The 21,092-nt window shown below is 32.9% G+C and overlaps 1 protein-coding gene across 4 annotated transcripts; it reads left to right on the top strand.

Annotated features, from left to right (window-relative positions):
• Positions 1-1,713: 1,713 nt before the first annotated feature.
• LOC113846334 (chloride channel protein CLC-f) lies at positions 1,714-20,956 on the top strand. Of its 4 annotated transcripts, none has more exons than XM_027474455.1 (9): positions 1,714-2,375; positions 3,872-4,274; positions 8,586-8,780; positions 16,549-17,003; positions 17,102-17,206; positions 18,119-18,352; positions 18,497-18,709; positions 19,115-19,350; positions 20,432-20,956. In XM_027474455.1, the coding sequence occupies exons 1-9, from the start codon at positions 2,025-2,027 to the stop codon at positions 20,511-20,513; spliced, it is 2,274 nt and encodes a 757-aa protein (XP_027330256.1). In that variant the 5' UTR covers positions 1,714-2,024; the 3' UTR covers positions 20,514-20,956. The 4 variants fall into 4 exon arrangements, 2 of the variants coding, with proteins under 2 accessions (XP_027330256.1, XP_027330257.1); XR_003501666.1 differs by having other exon boundaries at positions 1,759-2,375; positions 18,497-18,713; positions 20,432-20,830; XR_003501667.1 differs by having other exon boundaries at positions 1,759-2,375; positions 3,872-4,130; positions 18,497-18,713; positions 20,432-20,830.
• Positions 20,957-21,092: the final 136 nt, after the last annotated feature.

Raw genomic sequence — 21,092 nt, forward strand, 5'->3', positions numbered from 1 at the left:
AGAAGCTAACTCTGGAGGAGCTAGCTAAGAAAGAGGGCTGACACAAGTGATAAAGATTAGGTCATAGTCTCAATATTTTGGATAGGAGTGATCTGCTTATTAGAACTTAGTATATTTTGATTTTGTAAATTTCTAAATTAAGTCTTAATGTATTTTTTTATCAGTGTTTGTAAATATTAACCTCTGTATTTAAATGATAATATATGCTCTTATTTTACTATTGTACTGATGTAAATTTATTTAGCAAGTTATGATTATTTCTTTTATCGCTTTATATGCTTTTATATTTTTATGAATTAAATAATGAAAGAAAAGTTTTAAATTTTGTCAAGTTCATATATTATGAATAAAAAGAAATTCAATTTTTTTTTATATATAACTTATTTTACAAATTTCATAAAGAAATTAAGGACTTTACATTTTTTACTTTTAGGAATGGTGTCGAGGCTTCTAATTTTAAGCTGGAGGCCCACATGGTCAAAATTAGAGATGAGAACATGAATAAGACAGTTAGAATGTCAAGTTCCAGCCTCATTAACAATTACTCTATCAATTCTCTTTTTTAAGCTATCTCTGCTCCAGGTAAAAAGGGTTGTCCTTATAGCATAGGTCTACTAATTCACACTTCTTAAGACATTCAGTGAATTTTTTTTGAGTATAAAGGGTTAGTAGGTCTGCGCCCAACTTTTTTAGAGTCAAATAAAGTAAAGTTAAAGTCTCCAACTAATAACCAAAGATTGTGAACAAAAGAGTTAAGCTTAATCATATCATGCTAACACTCAGTTTGTCTAATATGGGGATTGACATAAATGAAAGAGATGATTCATTCATTCTTTCCAAAATTATTGACTATTAAGTAGATAACATTCTTAGAATTAGAAAGAATTGAAATCTTAATTTTATTAGTATTTTAGAGACAACAAATCTTCCAAAAGTACTTAATAATATCTACTTTAATAGAGATATAAATTAATTCTTTTTATAATCATGTCAGCTTTATTTAAACTAATTTTTAGTTCAAAATGGTTACAAAGTCTAAATTATATATAGTAATTAGGTGTATTATCTTAGAAAAAGATTTATTCCCAACTCTCTTATAATTCTAGAAAAAATAGTTTATTAATCCTAAAAATAATTATAGAAATGCATCCTTGGAATGCTGTGTTGACTAGATTAGGTTCATCTGATAAGATTTATAAGAAACAAATAATTGAGGTTGGTCTATTATTATAATAAATAATTATTTTTATTTAATATGTTTATTTGAAAATCATATTTTTATTATTATCATTGCTTTTATAATTATTTATTATTTTTAATCTTAAATCATCTTCAAGTAAATATAATTATATTTTATTAGTATAAAAATATTTATTAAATATTAAATTAATAAAAAAATATTTAAAATTTATAAATAAATTAACGAGCAAAACTATCGCTGAAATGATAATAATTTTACCCCAATTAATCAACTAATGGGGTATTAATTCAATCTCAATTTAATCACAGCTGAATAACAAATAACCATATCAATAACTAATCCAATCTTACAATTACAAATATTGATCGTTAATCATCAGTGAATGTAAGCAAGAACATCAACGGTGGGAGTAACAAACCCTACTGATTGATAAGAGGTCACATTCAAACTATTGCAAATTGAGAAAATGCACGCACCAAATATTTGGGGGTTTTGGCCGTAAATTAAAGAAAAAAATAGTGCAAATTGGAAACACGTTTTCTGCGTTTGCATCTGTGAACACAGAGAAAGCGCAGTGAAGAAGTAAAAAGCGAGAGCGATGTTTTGATTTGATTGGAGAGAAGAAGAAAGAAGGAAGTGATTTTGGAAACGCGCTTTTACGTTGTTTTTATGTTGCTTTCGTTGGCCGCATGCAACTGTGAAACCACCTCGAGATCCATAGCAAACATCGTTCACTTACTCACCCAAAATGAATTAAAAAAATAAAAAAGAGAGCGAAAAATGATTTTGGAAATTCAAGCGATTTGAAGGGTTTAAACTTCCAATGTCGGAGAGCGATCAGCGTCGTCTTCTTGGGTCGTCGGAGGATGACGTGGAAGCTCGAGGGTCGGAACACGTGGCAATCAACGGCAACAACAACAACAGCACCCACAACAACAATAGAGGGTTCAAGGATTTGTTAAGGTTGTCGGGTCAGCGACACAGTTTCAAGCGCGTTGACAAAGATGAAGATAGAAGGAATGCGAATCGCGATCGCGATTCGCATTCGCACGTGGATCTCGATTCTTCCGTTGATGTTCTTGGCGATGGTGCGCCTCCTGAGTGGGCCTTGCTCCTCATTGGTTGCCTCATCGGCCTCACCACTGGTCTCTTCGTTGCTCTCTTCAATAAAGGGGTACCCTAATTTTATTTTATTTTGTGGTTGTTCTTTCGATAATTACCTTTTTTATGAGATGCTTGTTATAATATAATGATTTTTGGACTTGTTTGATCTGTATCTTATGCAAGTTGTGTGTCATGGATGCTGCAAGGAGTTTGTTGTGTATGAAATGTGTGAGTGTTGATCTCAATGGACAGAGGATAAGAAACAAACCATTGTATAGGGATAGGAGATATGGGTAGTGTTAGCAATAATATACTCTTAAGTCTCAACTATCTGGATTTTGTTTAAATTGTGTGTAATGTTATGAATTTAATTGGGTGGCATGTGTTCATGTTGTCTGTTATGTTGTTTTTAGCTGGACTTGGGTAGAACTCTTGAAGAACATAAGAAAAATCTCTAATGTTAATACTTAGAAGTAAGTATTTTGATACTGTCTCAAATATTCGAATGGGGGGCTGGTTTTGGAATTAGATAACCCAACATTTATGTTGTAGTCATCCGGTCTGGTCTGGAGTGTTGTATAAGATCAAAGTGTAAGGCTTTGTTTGGGAGTTTTATTTAAAAAGGAGGGGAAGGCGTAGGAGAATATTGGAAGCCCTCCAAAACCTCTCTCACTGTAATTTTAAGTTGTCTCAATTTGGGGGAGGGGGTGTTTATAGAAAAATTAACATCCAAACAAGGAAGAGGTTTGGTCCCTCTTCCCCCTCCCTTTCCTTGCCCCTCAAATCCTTTCCTTCCCTTCCCTCTCCCTCCAAAGAGGTTTTGGAGGGCTTCCAAAATTCTCCTACTCCTTCCCATCCAAACAAGTTTTCTTTTTTCTACTAATCATGTGTTGCAGCTATGTCATTGGTAAGTCTTTTTGTAGCTGTTTTCTTTCTTATTATCACCATTGTTCTACTTGTGACATTTGGCTCTCATTTTTTTTAATGTTGTGTTGAATGAGTGGAAATACTAGACAAGACAGGATTATGAATGGATGCATTAGCAAGAGTTGGGATCACACCTATTGTAGAAAATCATGTAGAGTCTCGCCTTAGGTGGTTTGTACGTGCGTGAAGAAGACCTGTAGAAGCCCCAAGAAGCAGAGTAGATCAGATGGAGGGTAGCCCAGTAGTTAGAGGCAGAGACTGAAAAACTATAGGAGAAACAATTAAGGAGGATATAGAAGTCAATAATTTGTCTCTGGACATGATTTTTGATAAAACTTTATGATGTTGTTTGATCTATGTACCCCCAGTAAGTGGGAAAAGATGTGCTTGTTATTGTTATTGTTGTAGTTTTTTAAATGTTGCCATGTGAGAGTTTGGGCATTTATAAATTATGCTTCATGGTTGCCAAGCAATCTTTGATACCTGTCTTTTGTCTGTTTCTTTGTCATACATTGACCACTAAAAATCATTTGGTTTGTGCTATCTGGTTATGCATATTCTATTTTTAGACTAGAATTGTTACCGAAACCTATTAAGGAAGATGATTTATCTGACATATACTGAAATGTGCTCAACTAGGTGCATATTATACATGAATGGGTATGGGCTGGTACCCCAAACGAGGGTGCTGCATGGCTTCGTCTTCAGAGATTGGGTGATACATGGCATCGAATCCTTTTGATACCTGTCACTGGGGGAGTTATTGTAGGCATGATGTGTGGTTTACTGGAAATATTGGACCAAATAAAGCAGTCCACTTCCACTCAAACACAAGGTTTTGATTTGCTTGCAGGAATCTTCCCAACAATAAAGGCTATCCAGGCTGCAGTCACTTTAGGTACTGGCTGTTCATTGGGTCCTGAAGGTCCTAGTGTTGATATTGGGAAGTCATGTGCCAATGGATTCTCACTAATGATGGAACACAATAGGGAGAGAAAAATAGCACTTGTTGCAGCTGGTGCTGCAGCCGGCATTTCTTCAGGTAGGTAGCCAGGCAATATTGTCAAAGTCACTTTTTAAAACTCATTTTGATGTTTTTTTAATTGTATTTTGGTTTTTTGAACCTCCTTGAAAGTTTGTAATGATGATTTAACCAATGAAAAATTACTAAAAAATAAAAAAATTCTTTATTGGCTCACCATGTGCCTGCCAAAATCTCACATCGACTACAAATACGTTTTTTCATTTTCAGATCGGTCTCAATGTTCCCCTGTTTTTGAAAGAGGTCTGCTTTTTTTCCCTAATTTTAATTCCAGAGAGGTGTCCCCTAATTCTCCTGAAAGTGTTCTGATATTTAATTCCTTTTTCCCCCCTGAATTTCTTCCCGCATTCTCATGTCTCATCATTCCCTCAACCACAACCACCAGCTCAGCAGATCACCTTAGCCTCAATCAGTTATGCTCTCAATTACCTATTGCAAAAGGTGCAGGATCAGACAAGCAAATAAATTGCTCTTTTCAGCTGATCTATTTTATCTTTCTTTCATTCTTGTGACCTTTCTTTGGCCCTAAGAGGATACTTGATCCTCCTGTTCCCATTCCTGTCTTGAATTAATCTTTTATAAAAAAAAAATGATAGAAACTTGGTAACAAAGTTGAGTGAAAGAATCTTTATTGCAAGAAGTCCCTCCATGAAAAGACTAATTAACTGTATCTATCTTTCCCTATTTACTGTTAACTACCTCATCCTCATATTCTGTTATAACAGAATATTACAATTGTTATTGTTATTGTTAATACTTCCTTGTATAGAGAGCTTTGATACCAGTTGTTACACTGATATCATTCAAGAATGTAATAATAGACTGACTTTTATTGAATGGAAGCTAGAAATCAGGTTAGGACTCAATTTGAGTTTCTCTGATGAACAATACACTGAAAGAATACAATTCCAGAGCATTTTGAGAGCCTCTGGTCTCTCTCCTACAGACTAGTAACTTCTGTTTTTCACCTTATTCAGTTACCCACTCTCTATACAAATAGTAAACCTCCTAACTAACTATGACAATGACTGCTAGCAAATCTAACAACCCTTAACTGATATTAGATTGGGCTTCACTATCTTCTGGCCCATTCCCCTTCTAATGTGGACCTGCTTTATTATAGGTCTGTTATTAATAGAACTGCTATCACATGCACTCTTAGTGAGAGGTCTATTAGAAGATGCTATTGTTGCAGCTAAAATTAATGATGTTACACACATAATACAAGATGGGTGCTTAAAATGGAAAAATGAATTATGGGTTATTTGTAACTACAAAGTACCTAACAAGCTCAAAGGAAAGTTCAATCAAACTACTATATAACTTGCTATCATAGAATTGTTAAACTTTAAAGAGATAACAAGAAAAAAAATTAGAGTAGTATAAATGAGAATATTATTTAGGATAGATGTGTGGTTACACTCGACTGGACAAGATATGTAATGATTGTATATGAGGAGATATTTAACTAAATTGTTAAAGTGGTTTGGATGTGTGAAGAGGGCCACCAGAAGCACCACGGAGTAGAGTAGGTTGCATGGCTTTTAAGCCTTGCGAAAAGGGGAAGTGGCATGCTAATAAGAACTTGGAGGAAATTATTAAAAGGAATCTTATAATAAACAATTTCTTTTGTGAATTTAGATTTTGACTGAATCTAATGACGTTTGTTAACAATATGTTTTTGAAACTGTTGTTGTTTTCTGTTATTTCAGTTTATTAGATTAGTATCATAGTTAATAAGTGATTTCGATATCTTAGAAATAATTTAGTTTGTTATTAAATCTTTCGATTACGTAATTAGTTTATGTTTCTTTGACTTATTATAAATGTATTGTTGCTATTAAATAAAAGCTGAGTTCTTTCACCATTCATTCTTCTTACAATTCTGTGCATTTCCTTTCTTTATTTTATTTTACTTTTTTACCATAAAACCAACAAAGTGGTATCAAAAGCTATCTTTTTACGGACATGTGAAAATGGATTCTGAATTAAATTTCTTACAAGTTGCTCTTCTTGTCTTTGATGGAGAAATTTATGATTTTTGGACTATCAAAATGGAGACTTACCTTGAGGCTGCACGATCCTACCATAGCCCAAATAAAAAGTTATTAGGAGAGAAAAACACGAAAGCTAAAAGCAAAATCATGTCTTTTTGTTAGTGTTTCAATACTTATCTTCACCGAGATCATGACTTTAAAAATAACAAAGGCAATTTGGGATTATCTTAAGAAAGAATATGTTGAGAATGAAAGAATTCGAGGCATACAAGTGTTAAATTTGATGAGAGAATTTGAATTCCAAAGAATGAAAGAGTTTGTGACAATCAAAGTATACTCAAACAGACTGGTTGACATATTCAATATGGTAAGATTATTAGATACTAATTTTCCTGATTCTAAAATTGTAAAAAAAATTCTTGTAATAGTGCCTGAAAGATTTGATGCTAGAATCACCATCTTAGAGAATACCAAATATTTGTCCAAAACTCTTAAATGCCTTACAAGCACAAAAGCAAAGGCATGCAATGACACAAGGTACCATTGAGGGAGCCTTACATATCACACACAATGAAAGTGCAAGATACAAAAAGAAGAAATCTTATCCTTCATGTCATCATTGTGAAAAAAATGGTCATCCTTCTTTCAAATGTTGGAGAATGTTAGATACACAATGCAGTAAATACAACCAAATAGGACATGAAGGTGTTATAGTTAAAAAATAAAAACTAACACCAAGATGAAGCGGCTAAGATTGCTGATCAGGAGGGAAAAGATCATTTATTTGTTGTTACTTGTCTCTCAGACTTTAAAGCAAATGAAGGTTGGCTAATTGATAGTGGTTGCACTAACCACATGACTAATAATAAGAAACTCTTTAGAGATTTGATACCGACTAACATCATTAAAGTCAACATAGGTAATGATAATTTCATCCCAGTCAAAAGAAAGGGAACAATTGCAATAGCAAACTATACAAGCACGATGTTAATTCATGACTTTCTTTGGGTTCCTAAAATTGATCAAAATTTGTTAAGTGTTGGTTAATTAATTGAAAAAAATTATTTTTGAAGATAAACATTATTTGATTAAAGATGAAGTTGGACAAGATATTTTCAAAGTAAAAATAAAATGAAAATTTTTTACTTTGAATCTATCAAAGGAGGAGCAAATAACTTTTTCATGCAAAGAAAATACCACAACATTTCATCCTAATATCTTGAGTGCTGAAATTAAATTTTCTAGTTTCATCCATGGTGCAAATGAAAGACATCTCAAGGTTGCAAAGAGAGTGGTTAAATATTTCAAAGACACTTGTAATTCAAGCATCAACTTCAAGTAAAGTGAAAAATTCAAGTTGATTTATTTTTCTAACAGTAATCGAAATGACTCAGTTAATTACTTCTCTTTTCTATGGAAAAAAAAGATTTTATTTAATTCTAATTTGAAGTAGAAAAAGAACACAAAATTCTTGTTGACAACAAATTCACTTTTTGTTAGTAAATTTAAATTGTAGAAAAATAGAATTTGTAGTTTAAAAATATACTTTTGAAACTGCTGTTAATTGTTTTCTGTTATTTCAGTTTATTAGATTAGTATCATAATCAATAAGTGATTTCGATATTTTAGAAATAATTTAGTTTGTTATCAAATCTTTCAATTACGTAATTAGTTTATGTTTCTTTAACTTATTATAAATGTATTGTTGCTATTGAATAAAAGTTGAGTTCTTTTTCCATTCATTCTTCTCACAGTTCTGTGCATTTCCTTTTCTTTATTTTATTTTACTTTACTTTTTTACCATAAAACCAACAGCGTTGTATAATTTATGTCGTCAATCTTACCTAGTTGGATAAGGACATCTATTGCTGTTGTTGCAGCTGGTGTGGTCCTAATAAGATGTTATCTTGCAAGAAATGAATTCTTTTTGCTAAAACATTTGTAGTCCTATGAAATTTAATCTTGCTGCCAGGTCACTAGAAATAAGTTGAACTGACCATAAAATTTATAGTGAGCGGTAAGTTTACAAGCATACACTTTAGAAGCTTCTTTATTGTTATTTTTTTATAGAGAGCTTTGGAGTAAATAGAAAGTTGGTATATAGTGTGTTCTAATGTTAGTTCTTTGTGGAGATTGATTCTGTGGACAGTTTTCTTCTATCTTGTGGCACTTTGCTTTGCTAGAGTTAAATCAATCTTGTGTTTCCTTGCTGATCTTGGTTCAGTTAAGAGTATGAATTTCTTTTGCGGTATTTGGATTATGTTTTGGATTTTGAAATGATGGTTGTTTTAACTTTCAATTTCCCTTTCTTCAGGCTTCAATGCACCTGTTGCTGGTTGTTTCTTTGCTATTGAAACTGTGCTGAGGCCTCTTCGTGCAGAGAACTCTCCCCCATTTACAACCGCCATGATTATATTGGCTTCTGTTATCTCATCAACTGTATCAAATGTTTTACAGGGCATCCAATCAGCTTTTACAATGCCTGAGTATGATTTGAAATCTGCTGCTGGTATTTTTCTTTAACCTTGCTGTGTTTATTATATATGGTTTTGGTTTGTCATCATATTTGTACTAGTAAATTACCATCTTTTTTGTCTGCCAAATTAAAAAGGAATACTCTACTTTTTCTACTGAATTTATTTTTTATCATATTGATGAGGTAATGACACATTATTCTAGGAGGATTTTGTTGTAAGTACTGCATTTATGAAAATTACTTGACTTCCTAAGAATTCTGCATCTTTGAGTATCCAATATGATTTTATTCTCAAAAAAGTGATTTCTGAAATTTGGTGACTCAATAACTTTATAGATGTTGATAAAAAAAGGATTAAATTATATATTTAGTTTCTATAGTTGACATTTGTTTACGAAATTAGTCCTTATATTTAAAAAAGTTACATTTTAGTTCCTGTACAAGTACTTTGTATGCTTTTAATCCTTGTCATTATAACATTGTTAACAGCCTGGACCAAAATGTAAATGACAAGGACTAAAAATAAGCATTTTTTAAGTCTAGAGACTACTTCATAAACGAGTGTTAACTACAAGGATTAAATGTATATTTTAACCAAAAAAAAAAACCAAGATTTTTGATGGGTTTATCTAGAAAAAATTAAAATGAGGCACTAAATAAAAAAATCGTGAATTTTTAAAAAACTGAAAACTTGTATATTTAAGTTAAAGATCATTATTTATAGTTCAAGATCATATACATATTTATTGATATAGAACTTACTAATTTGGTGAATACATATATCATTGAAAAAAAATCATAATTATGTTTAAGACTTAAAAGTGTTTGGTTTCTATAACAATTTAAACTTAGTTCTTATAAATTTTGTTACGACATAATTCCTACTTTTTTACAAAATATTATTTTTAGTCCTTTTAGCTAATGCAATTCAATAAAAAATTGACACTTGATAGTATGTTAATGGACCACATTAACTAGAAAGACTAAAAATAATAATTTGTAAAAAAATAAGAAATATATCTAATAAAATATTATATAGGGATTAAGTTCAAATTGTGTAACTTTTGTAGGGACTAAAAAGTTAATTAAGCCTTATGGTTAATAAAATATTGAAAAAACTCTTAACAAAACTTTTTTTATGGTTGAAAAATAGATTAGATATGTCTAGATATTTTTTTGTGGAGATAAAAAATACTATAAAGATCAACTACTGTTTACTTATATTATGATAGAAAAATTACAAATTCACTCATACAATAAAGTTGATCATTTAAAGTTTTGAGTAATAGTATAATTTCACATCTCAAATATTGTAAATATTTTATTTCTTAAAAAAATGTATTTTTCAAAGATTTTATAGCAATTGATATGTCATATAAAAGGTATATTAGATATAAATTAAGAATTTTACATATTAAAAAATTATAATAAAAATGTTAACATTGATATGTTATTCATTCCTTTAACACTAGGATAAAAGGTAAAACTATAAAGTTCAGTAAAATTCTTTATTAGTCAAGAATTTAGTGTTATTTAAATAAAATTAAGCTATGATACAGGTCTCTTTTCAACTTAGTTTGATGGCATGTATTATTTTAAAATTATAATTGGTTAAATATACATTTGGTTTTTGTATTTCTATGTTTATAAATTAGTCCTTATACTTAGGAAAAAACTTACGTTTTAATCTCTATACGAGTATTTTGTTATATTTTAGTCCCTTCCATCATTAACATTGTTATAAGGGTAGAGACAAAAATGAAATAGAGCATCCGCATAGGGACTGAAATGTAAATTTTTTAATTATAAAGACTAATTTGTAAATAAGTGTTAACTGTAGAAACTAAACATATAATTTAATAAAACAAAATTATTGTATATTCAGTTAAAAAATATGGCTGATTTATAAATACAGCCATATAATCATCCACACGATAAATCAGCCACACTTGGTAGACCCACAAAACAGGGGCGGCTCCTTTCATTGAAATGGGGTGGCCCTGAATATTTTTTAGATTGCTTAGTTTATATATATATATATATAGCTGTCATTGTACTTACCCTTGGTATGGTAACAGAGAAGAAAATGAGTGGATTTTTGTATTATTTGGTACAAGAAGAGAAAAAGAAGGAAAATGAAGAGAAAGAAACATTTAGTTTCTCTCCTTGTTTGGTTGGATAAAAGTGGGAAGAGAGTGAATGAATTTTTCTTTAAAGGATGAAAATGGCCGTTTCAAACAGTATAAAAAGCTAGAAACAACCCCAAAACAAAAAGGATTATGAAGGGGGAAATGTGTGGGTTAGTGTTGAACTTTATGAATGAACCCAGTTCAAGTCTTAAATTATGGGAAGAATCTTTTGAGGCATTTGAACTTGGTTATAACTTCGTCTAAAATGCCCAAGACAATTGAACTTGTGCACATCTTGCTTAAATTCTCCTCATTTCTCTCAGCTTTAATCAATGTGGGACTTATTTATTTTCTAACACTGTCTCTTAACTCAACTAAGTTAATTTAATTTTATTGTGATTTGCCTTCAATCTTTAGCTTGAGCTTGTACATCAAGTTGGAACTTCAAAGACCACATTTTTATCTTCATTTTTCACATGGGCATGTGCTCCTTCTTAAGCATCAGAGACCTATAAGTCTACTATATTTTATGCCCAAGTCTTTCTCATCAAACTTTTTTTCCTTTTTTTTTTTGTCAATTTCTTATCTTCAATTCATATTTTTGGTTTCTTCTATTGGGCTTTAGGTCATGGGCCACAGGTCTTTCTTGGATCATTAATTAGCCACCAGGTCATAAGGACTCTTATACCATGTTAAATTTATTTAACATGTCTGATCCAAGTTTACACTATAGAGAGTGATTGGTCTTTTTAATATGAGAAATGGGCTTAAGGTTACAATTTTGTCCAAATTGTCTAACATAATTGAACCTGGGCACCTTTCTTGCTTATATTTCTTTTCTTTTCTCATTTTCACTAATTTAAGACTTTTTTGTTTTGCAAAATACTTCCCTCCAAGTCCAACTAGGCAAGGTTAGTCCAGTTATGACTTGTGTTTAATTTAATGTTCAGTCTGAGCTGAAACTTTAAAGCTTAAGAGGCCACAAGTCTATCTTTATGTGTTGCTTGGGCTTATGCTCCATATTCTCGGAGGCCTACAAGTCTCCAACATTTTATGTTGAAGTCTTCTTCATTGAGTCTTTTTCTTCCTTTGAAGTTAAGGGAAGTTAGAAATTGAAAAAGTTTCATATTAGTTGAAAATGGGAAAAGTAAATCGAATATAAGCAAAAGGTAAACAAGTCCAATTGCCTTAGACATTTTGGACAAAGGTATAACTTTAAGCCCAAATCTCATACTAAAAGATCAATCACTCCTTAAATTACAAAATTCATATAGTCTCACAACTCATTGATAATCTAAGGAAAAGATCTGTGACCCAAGACTTGAAGCTTAATGAAAAAAGAAGAAACAATATTTGAATTGAAAAAATAGAAGGAAAAAGGGCTTTGTGAGGGAAATATAGACATAAAATGTTGCAGACTTGTAAGCTTCTGAGAATTAAGAAGGAGGAGCATAAGCCCAAGTAATAAATGAAAGTAGACTTGTGGCCTTGGATATTTAAACTTGAAGTAATTTCAAGTTGAAGATTGAAGGTAAGTCACAACTGGACTAAACTACTGCAATTGAACATAAGGGGGAGTGTTGGAAAACAAAGAAGTCTCATATTGGGTAAAAATGAGAAAAGTAATGCAAATATACGCAAGAGATGCACATGTGAAATTGTCTCGGGCATTTTGAACAAAGTTGTAATGTAAAGCCAAATCCCATATTAAAAAGATCATTAACTCTCCCTATAGTGTAAACTTGGATCAGCATGTTTACAAAATTGAACACCCTAGCTTTCTTTTCTCACTTTTCAATTTGAGTAGGAAAAGAAAGGACTTCCATATGTTTCTTCTATCTGCCCAATTTGTCTTTGCTACCGAACAAGGAAGTTTTTTTTTATCACCCTTATTTCTCTTCTCTAAGGTGGATGAGTGGACACATGAAAAAGGACATGACACAAAATCATAATATACAGAATATTGGAGTAGCACCTATAGTGAGAAAGATGATTGTAAATCGTCTAAGGTGGTTTAGTCATCTGTAAAAAAGATCTTTATAGGAGTCAGTAAAAAGAGTGAATTGCGTAACTCTTAGTTTGGTAAAGAAGGGTCAAGGAAAACTTTAAAGAACTTTAGACGAAGTTATTAAAAGAGACCTTTTGATTAACCAGATTTATGAAAATTTGGTTTATTTCTTTTCTCTCTCTAAATCCTTTCCGCATATTTTCATCCATACCAAAGAATGGGTTGTAGTACCCCTTAAAATCTAGTTATTTTCTTCTAAGTGTCACATCTTTGTGTGTCTCCCTCAATTTTTATCTATTTGTCCCCTTTGAAAAAGAAAAGGTTAGGTTAGCTTCACTTGTCCTTTGGTGAAAATTTCTTACAGTTGGCTACGTTTAACTTGGCTCTGCTGCCCCATTTTCCAAGTTAACCTTTTCAGCAGTATTTTCTTTCTCCCAAGTGCCATTGTCTTATGTAGCCTCCACATTCTATGCGTCTACACTACAACAACTTGCTAGTGTTGTTCACTTTTTTGATGTGTGAGGGTGCATCTAACCATTGTTCAGGATGCTACTTGTGTCATTTGACACACCTTACTGTCCTTCAATTTGGCCCTCCCTTCCACAGTAGTTCCTTGAGTTGTGACCAACACACTTGAAGCTGTTCTATTAAGATGTCCCATATCGTTTTAGGAATATAGTCAAAATCCTCCTTATAAGGCTTGAGCAAATTTTCTTCTTTTGAGCTAGTTTTTGAGAGTAAGTTAGGTCCAATTTTGTAATATAGTATTTGTGCCTATTCAGTTTTGACTGTTGGACTACCTAAAAATGTCCAGTCTTGTTGGACCACTAGCAAATGTCTACTCCTACAAAACTTACTGGATGTTCAATCTTAGGCATGAATGGGTGTTAAGATGTCTCACATTGGTTAAGAATAGAGTCAAAATACTTTTTTTAAGGCTTGAGCAAACCTCTTCTTGTGAACTAGCCTTTGGAAGTAAGTTAGATGTAGTTTTCTAATATATTCATCTTCCTTGAGTGTCCCTTAACCTGCACTCAAGGACACTACAAAACTAGAGGCCCTTGTTTTCATTAGCTATGCTATTGTTTCTCTCATAATTGACAAATTGGATGTAGCTGATGAGAGAGAAAGGTACAAGAGAACATGTGAATGAATTTGTGTGTTTGAAATACACAGTTGAGCAAATATTTATATTATGTGTCTTGTAAATTGGGATAAATTCTACCCTATTTACAATATTACTATGATCACATAATTCTAACTCTTGTAAGTTGAAGTATATAAATCATATGCACCAAACTTATCGTGTATATGACTAATTCAGGGACCTCTCAATCAGTGTTGTTAAATGGCAGCCATGGCAGCGCCATGGCGGAATTTGGTGGCGGTTTTTGACCCCGCCGTTACAGCATTACCGTTTTTTGGCGTTTTTCAATAGCGGCACCATGGCGGCCATTACGCACATGGCGGTAACGGCGGCCACAGCGGAAAATGTAGAAAAATAGCATTTTTGTGGGAAAAATTGAGTTGGGCCATTGACTAGACCTGCTCCAAAAAGAAAATCTGTGAGCCCAAACCCTAAATCACATATTTTCTTCCTTTCTTCATCGCTGTTGTGCCGCTGTGGAGCGGCGATCTGCCACGTGATGCTTGCTGTGAAGTATTTTTTCGCAGAAGTAAAGCCCTAATTGTAGTGTCTTGGTGTGGGTGTGCACTTTTGAATTGTAATGGAGAAAGATAGCAAAATTCCAATCTTGCCCTTGCTTTATGTATTTTAGGGTTTTTTAAGGGCAAAATAGACTTTTTTCACTTAAAATTTTTACCTTTTCTTCTTAAGTGGTAAATTTTCTGAAGGATAAAATATTTAGGGTTCTCTCTGCACTGCTTTTCTTCCTTCTTCTCTAAAGCCAACTTCTTCATCTCCTTCACCATTTTTGCCAGACAAGACATCCTTTCCGGCTGTTTTCTGGCAACTGTGAGTGGAAGGCCCTGTTTTCCGACGTCCATTTTCTATTTTGTTTCTTTGGGCTCTGTCCCTCTTAGTTTTTCACTCTCCTATTTTTATTTTTTTTCAGTTCTGTTTTTCCTTACTCTCCCATTTTTTTTTCGTTTTTCCTTATTATTTTGTTTTCTTGATTCTATTTTTCTGTTTTCACTTCCAAGTTTCCTTCTCTATATTTATTTTAATTCTCTACTTTTCTATTATAACTTCAGCTTTTTATTCCCTCTTTCTTAGTTTTTCCCTCTCCTATTTTTTTTCTCAGTTATGTTTTTCCCTCTCCCATTCTGTTTTACTCTCCCATTTTTTTCTTTTTTCCTTATTATTTTGTTTTCTTGATTCTATTTTTCTGTTTTCACTTCCAAGTTTCCTTCTCCATACTTATTTTAATTCTCTACTTTTCTGTTATAACTTCAGTTTTTTTTTCACTATTGTACAACCATTTTATTCCTTTTTTCTCAAAACCTTCCTTCTTTTATATGTAGTTAGTTTTTTAGTTTTATATCACATTTTTCAATATATATATATATATATGACTGCCATTATTCCGCCATAATTTTGTGGCAGTTTTTTTGCTTTCCGCCATGACCTGCCATCCGCCATTGATAACATTGCTCTCAATGACTTGGTGAAAACATTCGCTAGTTGATCATTGAATTCAATGACTTGGTGAAAACATTCGCTAGTTGATCATTGAATTGACAAATTGATGTCTTTTGATAAGATATTCTCTTTTAACATATTGTTGGATATTTAGATGCTAATTGGTTAGATTCTCCTACTAATAGACAATTCTTCTCCTAGATGTTATGTGCTCACAGAAATTAGGAAGGTAACTGAATATCTTGGAAAAGTAAGAAGTAGAATATAGGTGCAGGATCAAGCACTGAAGCAAAATACTGAGCCTCAACATCCACCACTAGGCAACTTTTTGGCTAAAGCATCTTCCTCTGGTGCTTCGACTCAAGTAGATCATGCAAATGCCACTTGTTTGTGTTTAAAATGTGATAACCAAGCTGCATTGGATATTGCTTCATGTCTCTTTTCCGCGAGAGGATACATTGAGTTAGATTGTACTTTATCAATGAAAAGATCTAATCTGGAGGTGTCACCACCAGTATTGTGTACTCAAATGAGCAACTAGTGATGAATGTTTTCCCCAAAACTCTGAGAGGTCCTCAAATAACTTCATAACATGCTTGACATATATATCACTATGCCTCAGCCTGAAGTGGAGTTTTAGTGTCTATTATGTCTTTGTCAATGCATCATGTAACTATAGTAATTAAAAGAATTCTATTCTATTGTATTTTTTCATACTTATTATATAAATATTGAGTGTATGGCATTGTTTAGACACACAGCTTTCATCAAGTGCGTCTTTCTCTCTACACAAAATGGAATGATTTATTTTATTTTTGCCCCAATGTCTTCTAAAAAGTTCTAGTCAAAGCCTAAATCCCCTGTTAATCATAGAGAGTAAGTCTGAAACTTTTTTTCCTCTGCTCCAATGATCTGTTTTAATAAAGGCATAAGAGTTAGTCATTAGTACATAATTTCTATTGTAAACCAGTATTAATCTACCCATTATTCATTTTGGTTCTCTATATAAGAAAACCAACCATGATTCACATGTCTGATATTTCATCATGACGTTGCTTGCAGAGCTACCTTTATACCTGATATTGGGAATGCTTTGTGGTGTTATAAGTGTAGCCATGACCCGTTTGGTTGCTTGGTTCACCCAATTGTTTAAGATTATTCAGGAGAAATTTGGCATTCCTACTGTGGTCTGCCCTGCTTTAGGTGGTTTAGGAGCTGGGATTATTGCTCTTAAATATCCTGGAATATTGTATTGGGGTTTCACAAATGTGGAAGAAATTCTACGTACTGGAAAAAGTGCTTCAGCTCCTGGAATATGGCTTCTGACTCAATTGGTAGGTGCTAAGGTTATTGCGACAACTCTTTGCAAAGGATCTGGGCTAGTAGGTGGTCTTTATGCACCAAGTTTAATGATTGGTGCTGCAGCTGGTGCTGTATTTGGAGGCTTTTCTGCCAAAATTATCAATTCAGCAATTCCTGGAAATGCCGCTGTAGCTCAACCCCCTGCATATGCTCTGGTAAGCTGACTTTACTGTAAAATATGTAGGATGTCACTGCTGACGACAATGCTGATTTGGTTGATGAAGATTCAAATAAGTTAATTTAACGGATGCAGGTTGGAATGGCTGCTACATTAGCATCTGTTTGTTCTGTTCCTTTGACTTCAGTTCTTCTTCTGTTTGAGCTGACAAAAGATTATAGGATACTGCTTCCTCTCATGGTAATCCTTCAATAAATTCTCTTACAAAAAGAAGTTTGCACATTTTGTAGCATGTGTAGTTTTCCACTCTTCTGCTAGTTCCTATGACTAACAAAATGAGTCAATTGTATTGTAAATATCTTTCTTTTTCATCTGCTGAATTATAAAATATGACCGGTATTCTCAGACATGATTCTATTGTCTCATTGATGGCTATTCATATATCTTGTATTACACCAGGCAGGGGGAATTCTTTCTCTATGACACCATGGATTTGTTGTGTTTTGATCTGAAGTTGAATGTAAATGGACCATATTTTCTCTTCTAATGATCTCTGTGTTTCTTAAACTTCACATGGTTGGACATGGGTACCATATATCTTTGGTCTTTGAAGTGCTTTAACTTTTAATGCAGTTTTGAATTTATAAATTCATTAAAATACTCCCTCTGTTTCAAAATATCTATTGCTTTAGAAAGTTTGTTTTGTTTGAATTTATCCATTGTTTTAGAAAATCAAGGTAGTAATTTCTTTTTCCCAATTTTATCCTTGTTTGGTATCTCCACTAAATGAAATGAGAGGGAGCATTACTGGAGTGATGATGTTTTGAACAGTTTAGCAGAGGGTAATTTAGTCAAATGCAGCTACATTGATCAAGGCTATTTAATAGATTTTTTTAATTCTTGTGCAATTATCTTAAACAGCAGATATTTTAAAACAGAGGGAATACTTTTGTTTCAACTACTCTGGCATTGAAAAGCATGTAGTATTTTCTAGCAACAAGAACTTGTCGCTTGAACTTTGAACCTCAACCTTCTTGTTTTATTCAGGTTTCCGATCTCCCCTATCTTGTAAATTGTGCATCGTTCTATTGTAGTGAAAATTGCTAATATTTAATATTTTCACATTTTTGTAATTGTGAACCTTGTGCTCAGGGAGCTGTTGGATTGGCAATATGGGTTCCCTCGGTGACAAACCTGGGGAAGGAGAGTGACAATCCTGATACAAGTAACTCAGTAAGAGGATATTCTTCAATTTCTCGTGCTGAAGGTGTTGATGAAGATAACTGGAGACAAGCCAATGATGGGAATGGTTTAGAACTCTGCATTGTTGGAGATGGCGCTGATCTTGAAGCAATTGATAAAGATCTGCTTCTGGAAAACCTTCAGGTTGAGAAAAAATTTTCTATATTACCTTCTGATCGTTGACATCACCTTCTTTTGTTATTAAGACTGAAGCAGCTCATTGATTTCCGATCTTGTTTTTATCTGTTAACTCCGTTAACATGACCATATTATTATTGGTTTTGTCAGGTTTCTCAGGCCATGTCAAAACAGTATCCTCAGATTTCGTCATCTGTAACCCTGAAAGATGCAATAAAATGCATGCATGACAGCCAGCAGAATTGTGTGCTGGTTGTTGATAATGAAGATTTTCTAGAAGGAATATTAACATATGGTGACATTAGAAGGTGTCTGTCCCAAAAGTCTAATGATACTACTAAGAGTGACTCAGAGATTCCGAATGTATGTAGAAAATGCCCCTGCTGTTTATACATTCAAGAGTCGTGTCTGTTTTCAAATTGTTTTAGAAATAGCTGTTTTTTATGACACAAAAAAAAAAAAAAAAAGAAAGAAAGAAAGAAAGAACAACTATTGGCAAAAACTGTTTTCTGAATAATGTTCAACAACAACTGAGCTGAATCAACTGTTTTCAATATTTTGATTCGGTCAGAACAAAGTTGCTAGTATCTTTTTTTTCAGTTAAAATAATGCTTTGATGAATGGATTTTTAACTGGCACCATTGGAAAAATACATTATTGAAATTTATGCTTGTAACTTCATGCTATACTGCTAGGATAGAATTGTCACTAATATACTCTTGAAAATCTTATTTGTACTGTCTTTAATTCTAATTGAATATTCGACAGGCCAACACATGCCTTGTTTCCTCTGTTTGTACTCGAGGGATGAAATATCGTGGACGAGAGCGTGGACTTTTAACCTGTTATCCAAATACTACTTTAGCTATGGCCAAAGAATTGATGGAGGCGAGGGGCATTAAGCAATTACCGGTGGTTAAACGTGGTGGTGGAGATCACAGTAGAGATAGGAAGCGGAGAATTGTTGGTCTTCTTCATTATGACACACTATGGCAATGTCTCAGGTTTTTCTTGGAATCTAATGTTTGTTTATGATACAATATCTGCTTCCCTTACCCAGAACCAAATCTAGGTTTCTCTTTTTAGCTTATAAAATACCTTTGGCTATGCATTTTGGATCCTTACTGTTATCTCAATGACTAATTTCCTCTTCCAACAAACTAAATATTTTTTTATTTAAAGATTTAATTAGTTGAGCAAATGGAAATGCTCCATATTTATGTTTGTCAACAACTTGTTAAGGTTGAAGTTTAATCTTATTTGAAAAATCTGTTTTTCAAATATCTAAATATGAACTTTTTGATTTTTGTACATCTGGAGAACTTAAATTTCTCCCCCATCCCCCTAGTTTGTAATGTAATTGATAGAACTTCCTCTTGTTATTAGAATTAAGCAAATTACAGGATGATCCCGGAGTATAAGTAGCGAAAAGAAAACAATAGCAAGCAATCAACACAAATGATGATCCTATCCTGTGACAGCAGCCACCTTGATTACCCCCAAAAATCCCCCTCCTTATCTCCTCCTTTCAGCCCCTCTAATATCCATTCCCGGGCTAGATTCCCCGTATCTTTCTCCTCTCCCTTTTCTTGACACGTATGCAGTTTGTTAAGGCCTTGCTTAACCGTTTTCATTCCAGCATTTTCTGTTTTGCCCTTCCTCTGATATGTCTTCAGTGGAGGCCCTTTTTGTCCAGGCCCATCAGTAATTCACTCTTTTTAAATCTTCTGCATTTAACCAAGGTTGGATGGTTGGTTGTCTTTTGTATTTCCTTTGGTGGGATAGATAAGAAATAGATCATTTTATGGTTTACAGCCTTTTCTGCCCTTCCACTAATTGTTAAAGTAAATCACAATTTCATATATTTTCCAAGCCATGTGTGCATGTGATTATGTATAGGAACACATTTATTTAAGTCATTTTGTCCCAGCTATTTGGAGGATGAGTAATAAATACTCATTCCGTCACATTTACTTTCTAAGCTTTGATCTCATCACTCACTTTCTGAGGAAAATGTTTAAGAACTACTGTAGCCATGTAATTCTCGTCTCCTTTTATGACCTTAATATATATGTTTATGTGCAGGAAAGAGATTAGTAACCGGCAATCAGACTATCAAAATAAGACAGAAAACAATTTGGCTGTGATAACTACAAATGGGCATTAACTTGGGTCAACATTTTTGGTTGCGATTACCAAAGAAATAGTGAGATTATAGCCACAAGCTCTGCGGTTGCCTTTCAAAATTGAGACCATATGATATAAATTCATGTATATTTTAGTGCCATAAAAGTGGTTATTCGATAAGGAAGAAATTGTTTCCAATCTCCAAAAGCTAAGAATCAACACTTCTAAATCATAACCTGATATTCTTTGCATAAATTAGGACACTGCAGTTTGTAAAGTAACTCTATAAGAAGCAAAAGCCTACGGAATACAATGGAAAATGAAACGGTTTTAAAACCTTGAACTTTGTTCCTTTTGTAAATTGAATTCTTCCCACCCATCGTAGGGGCGAGGATATTGAGTTTTGTTGGAGACAGCAAAAAGGAAAACGTTGTGCTTCGGATTTATTTTTTTTAATTTTTCCGAAAATATTGTTACTCAGTGGTAAATTATTATATTTATATGACACTTGTATAACATTGATAGTTGTCCCTTTCCTCCTATATAATGAACATCTTCTCATGAAACAGTTTTTAACTTCATATGCTTTCAACATGCAAAATAATAATAATAATAATAA

This window comes from Abrus precatorius, unplaced genomic scaffold (genome assembly GCF_003935025.1).
Source record: "Abrus precatorius isolate BTA unplaced genomic scaffold, Abrus_2018 Scaffold8, whole genome shotgun sequence".
In the NCBI taxonomy this organism is placed as follows: domain Eukaryota; kingdom Viridiplantae; phylum Streptophyta; class Magnoliopsida; order Fabales; family Fabaceae; genus Abrus; species Abrus precatorius.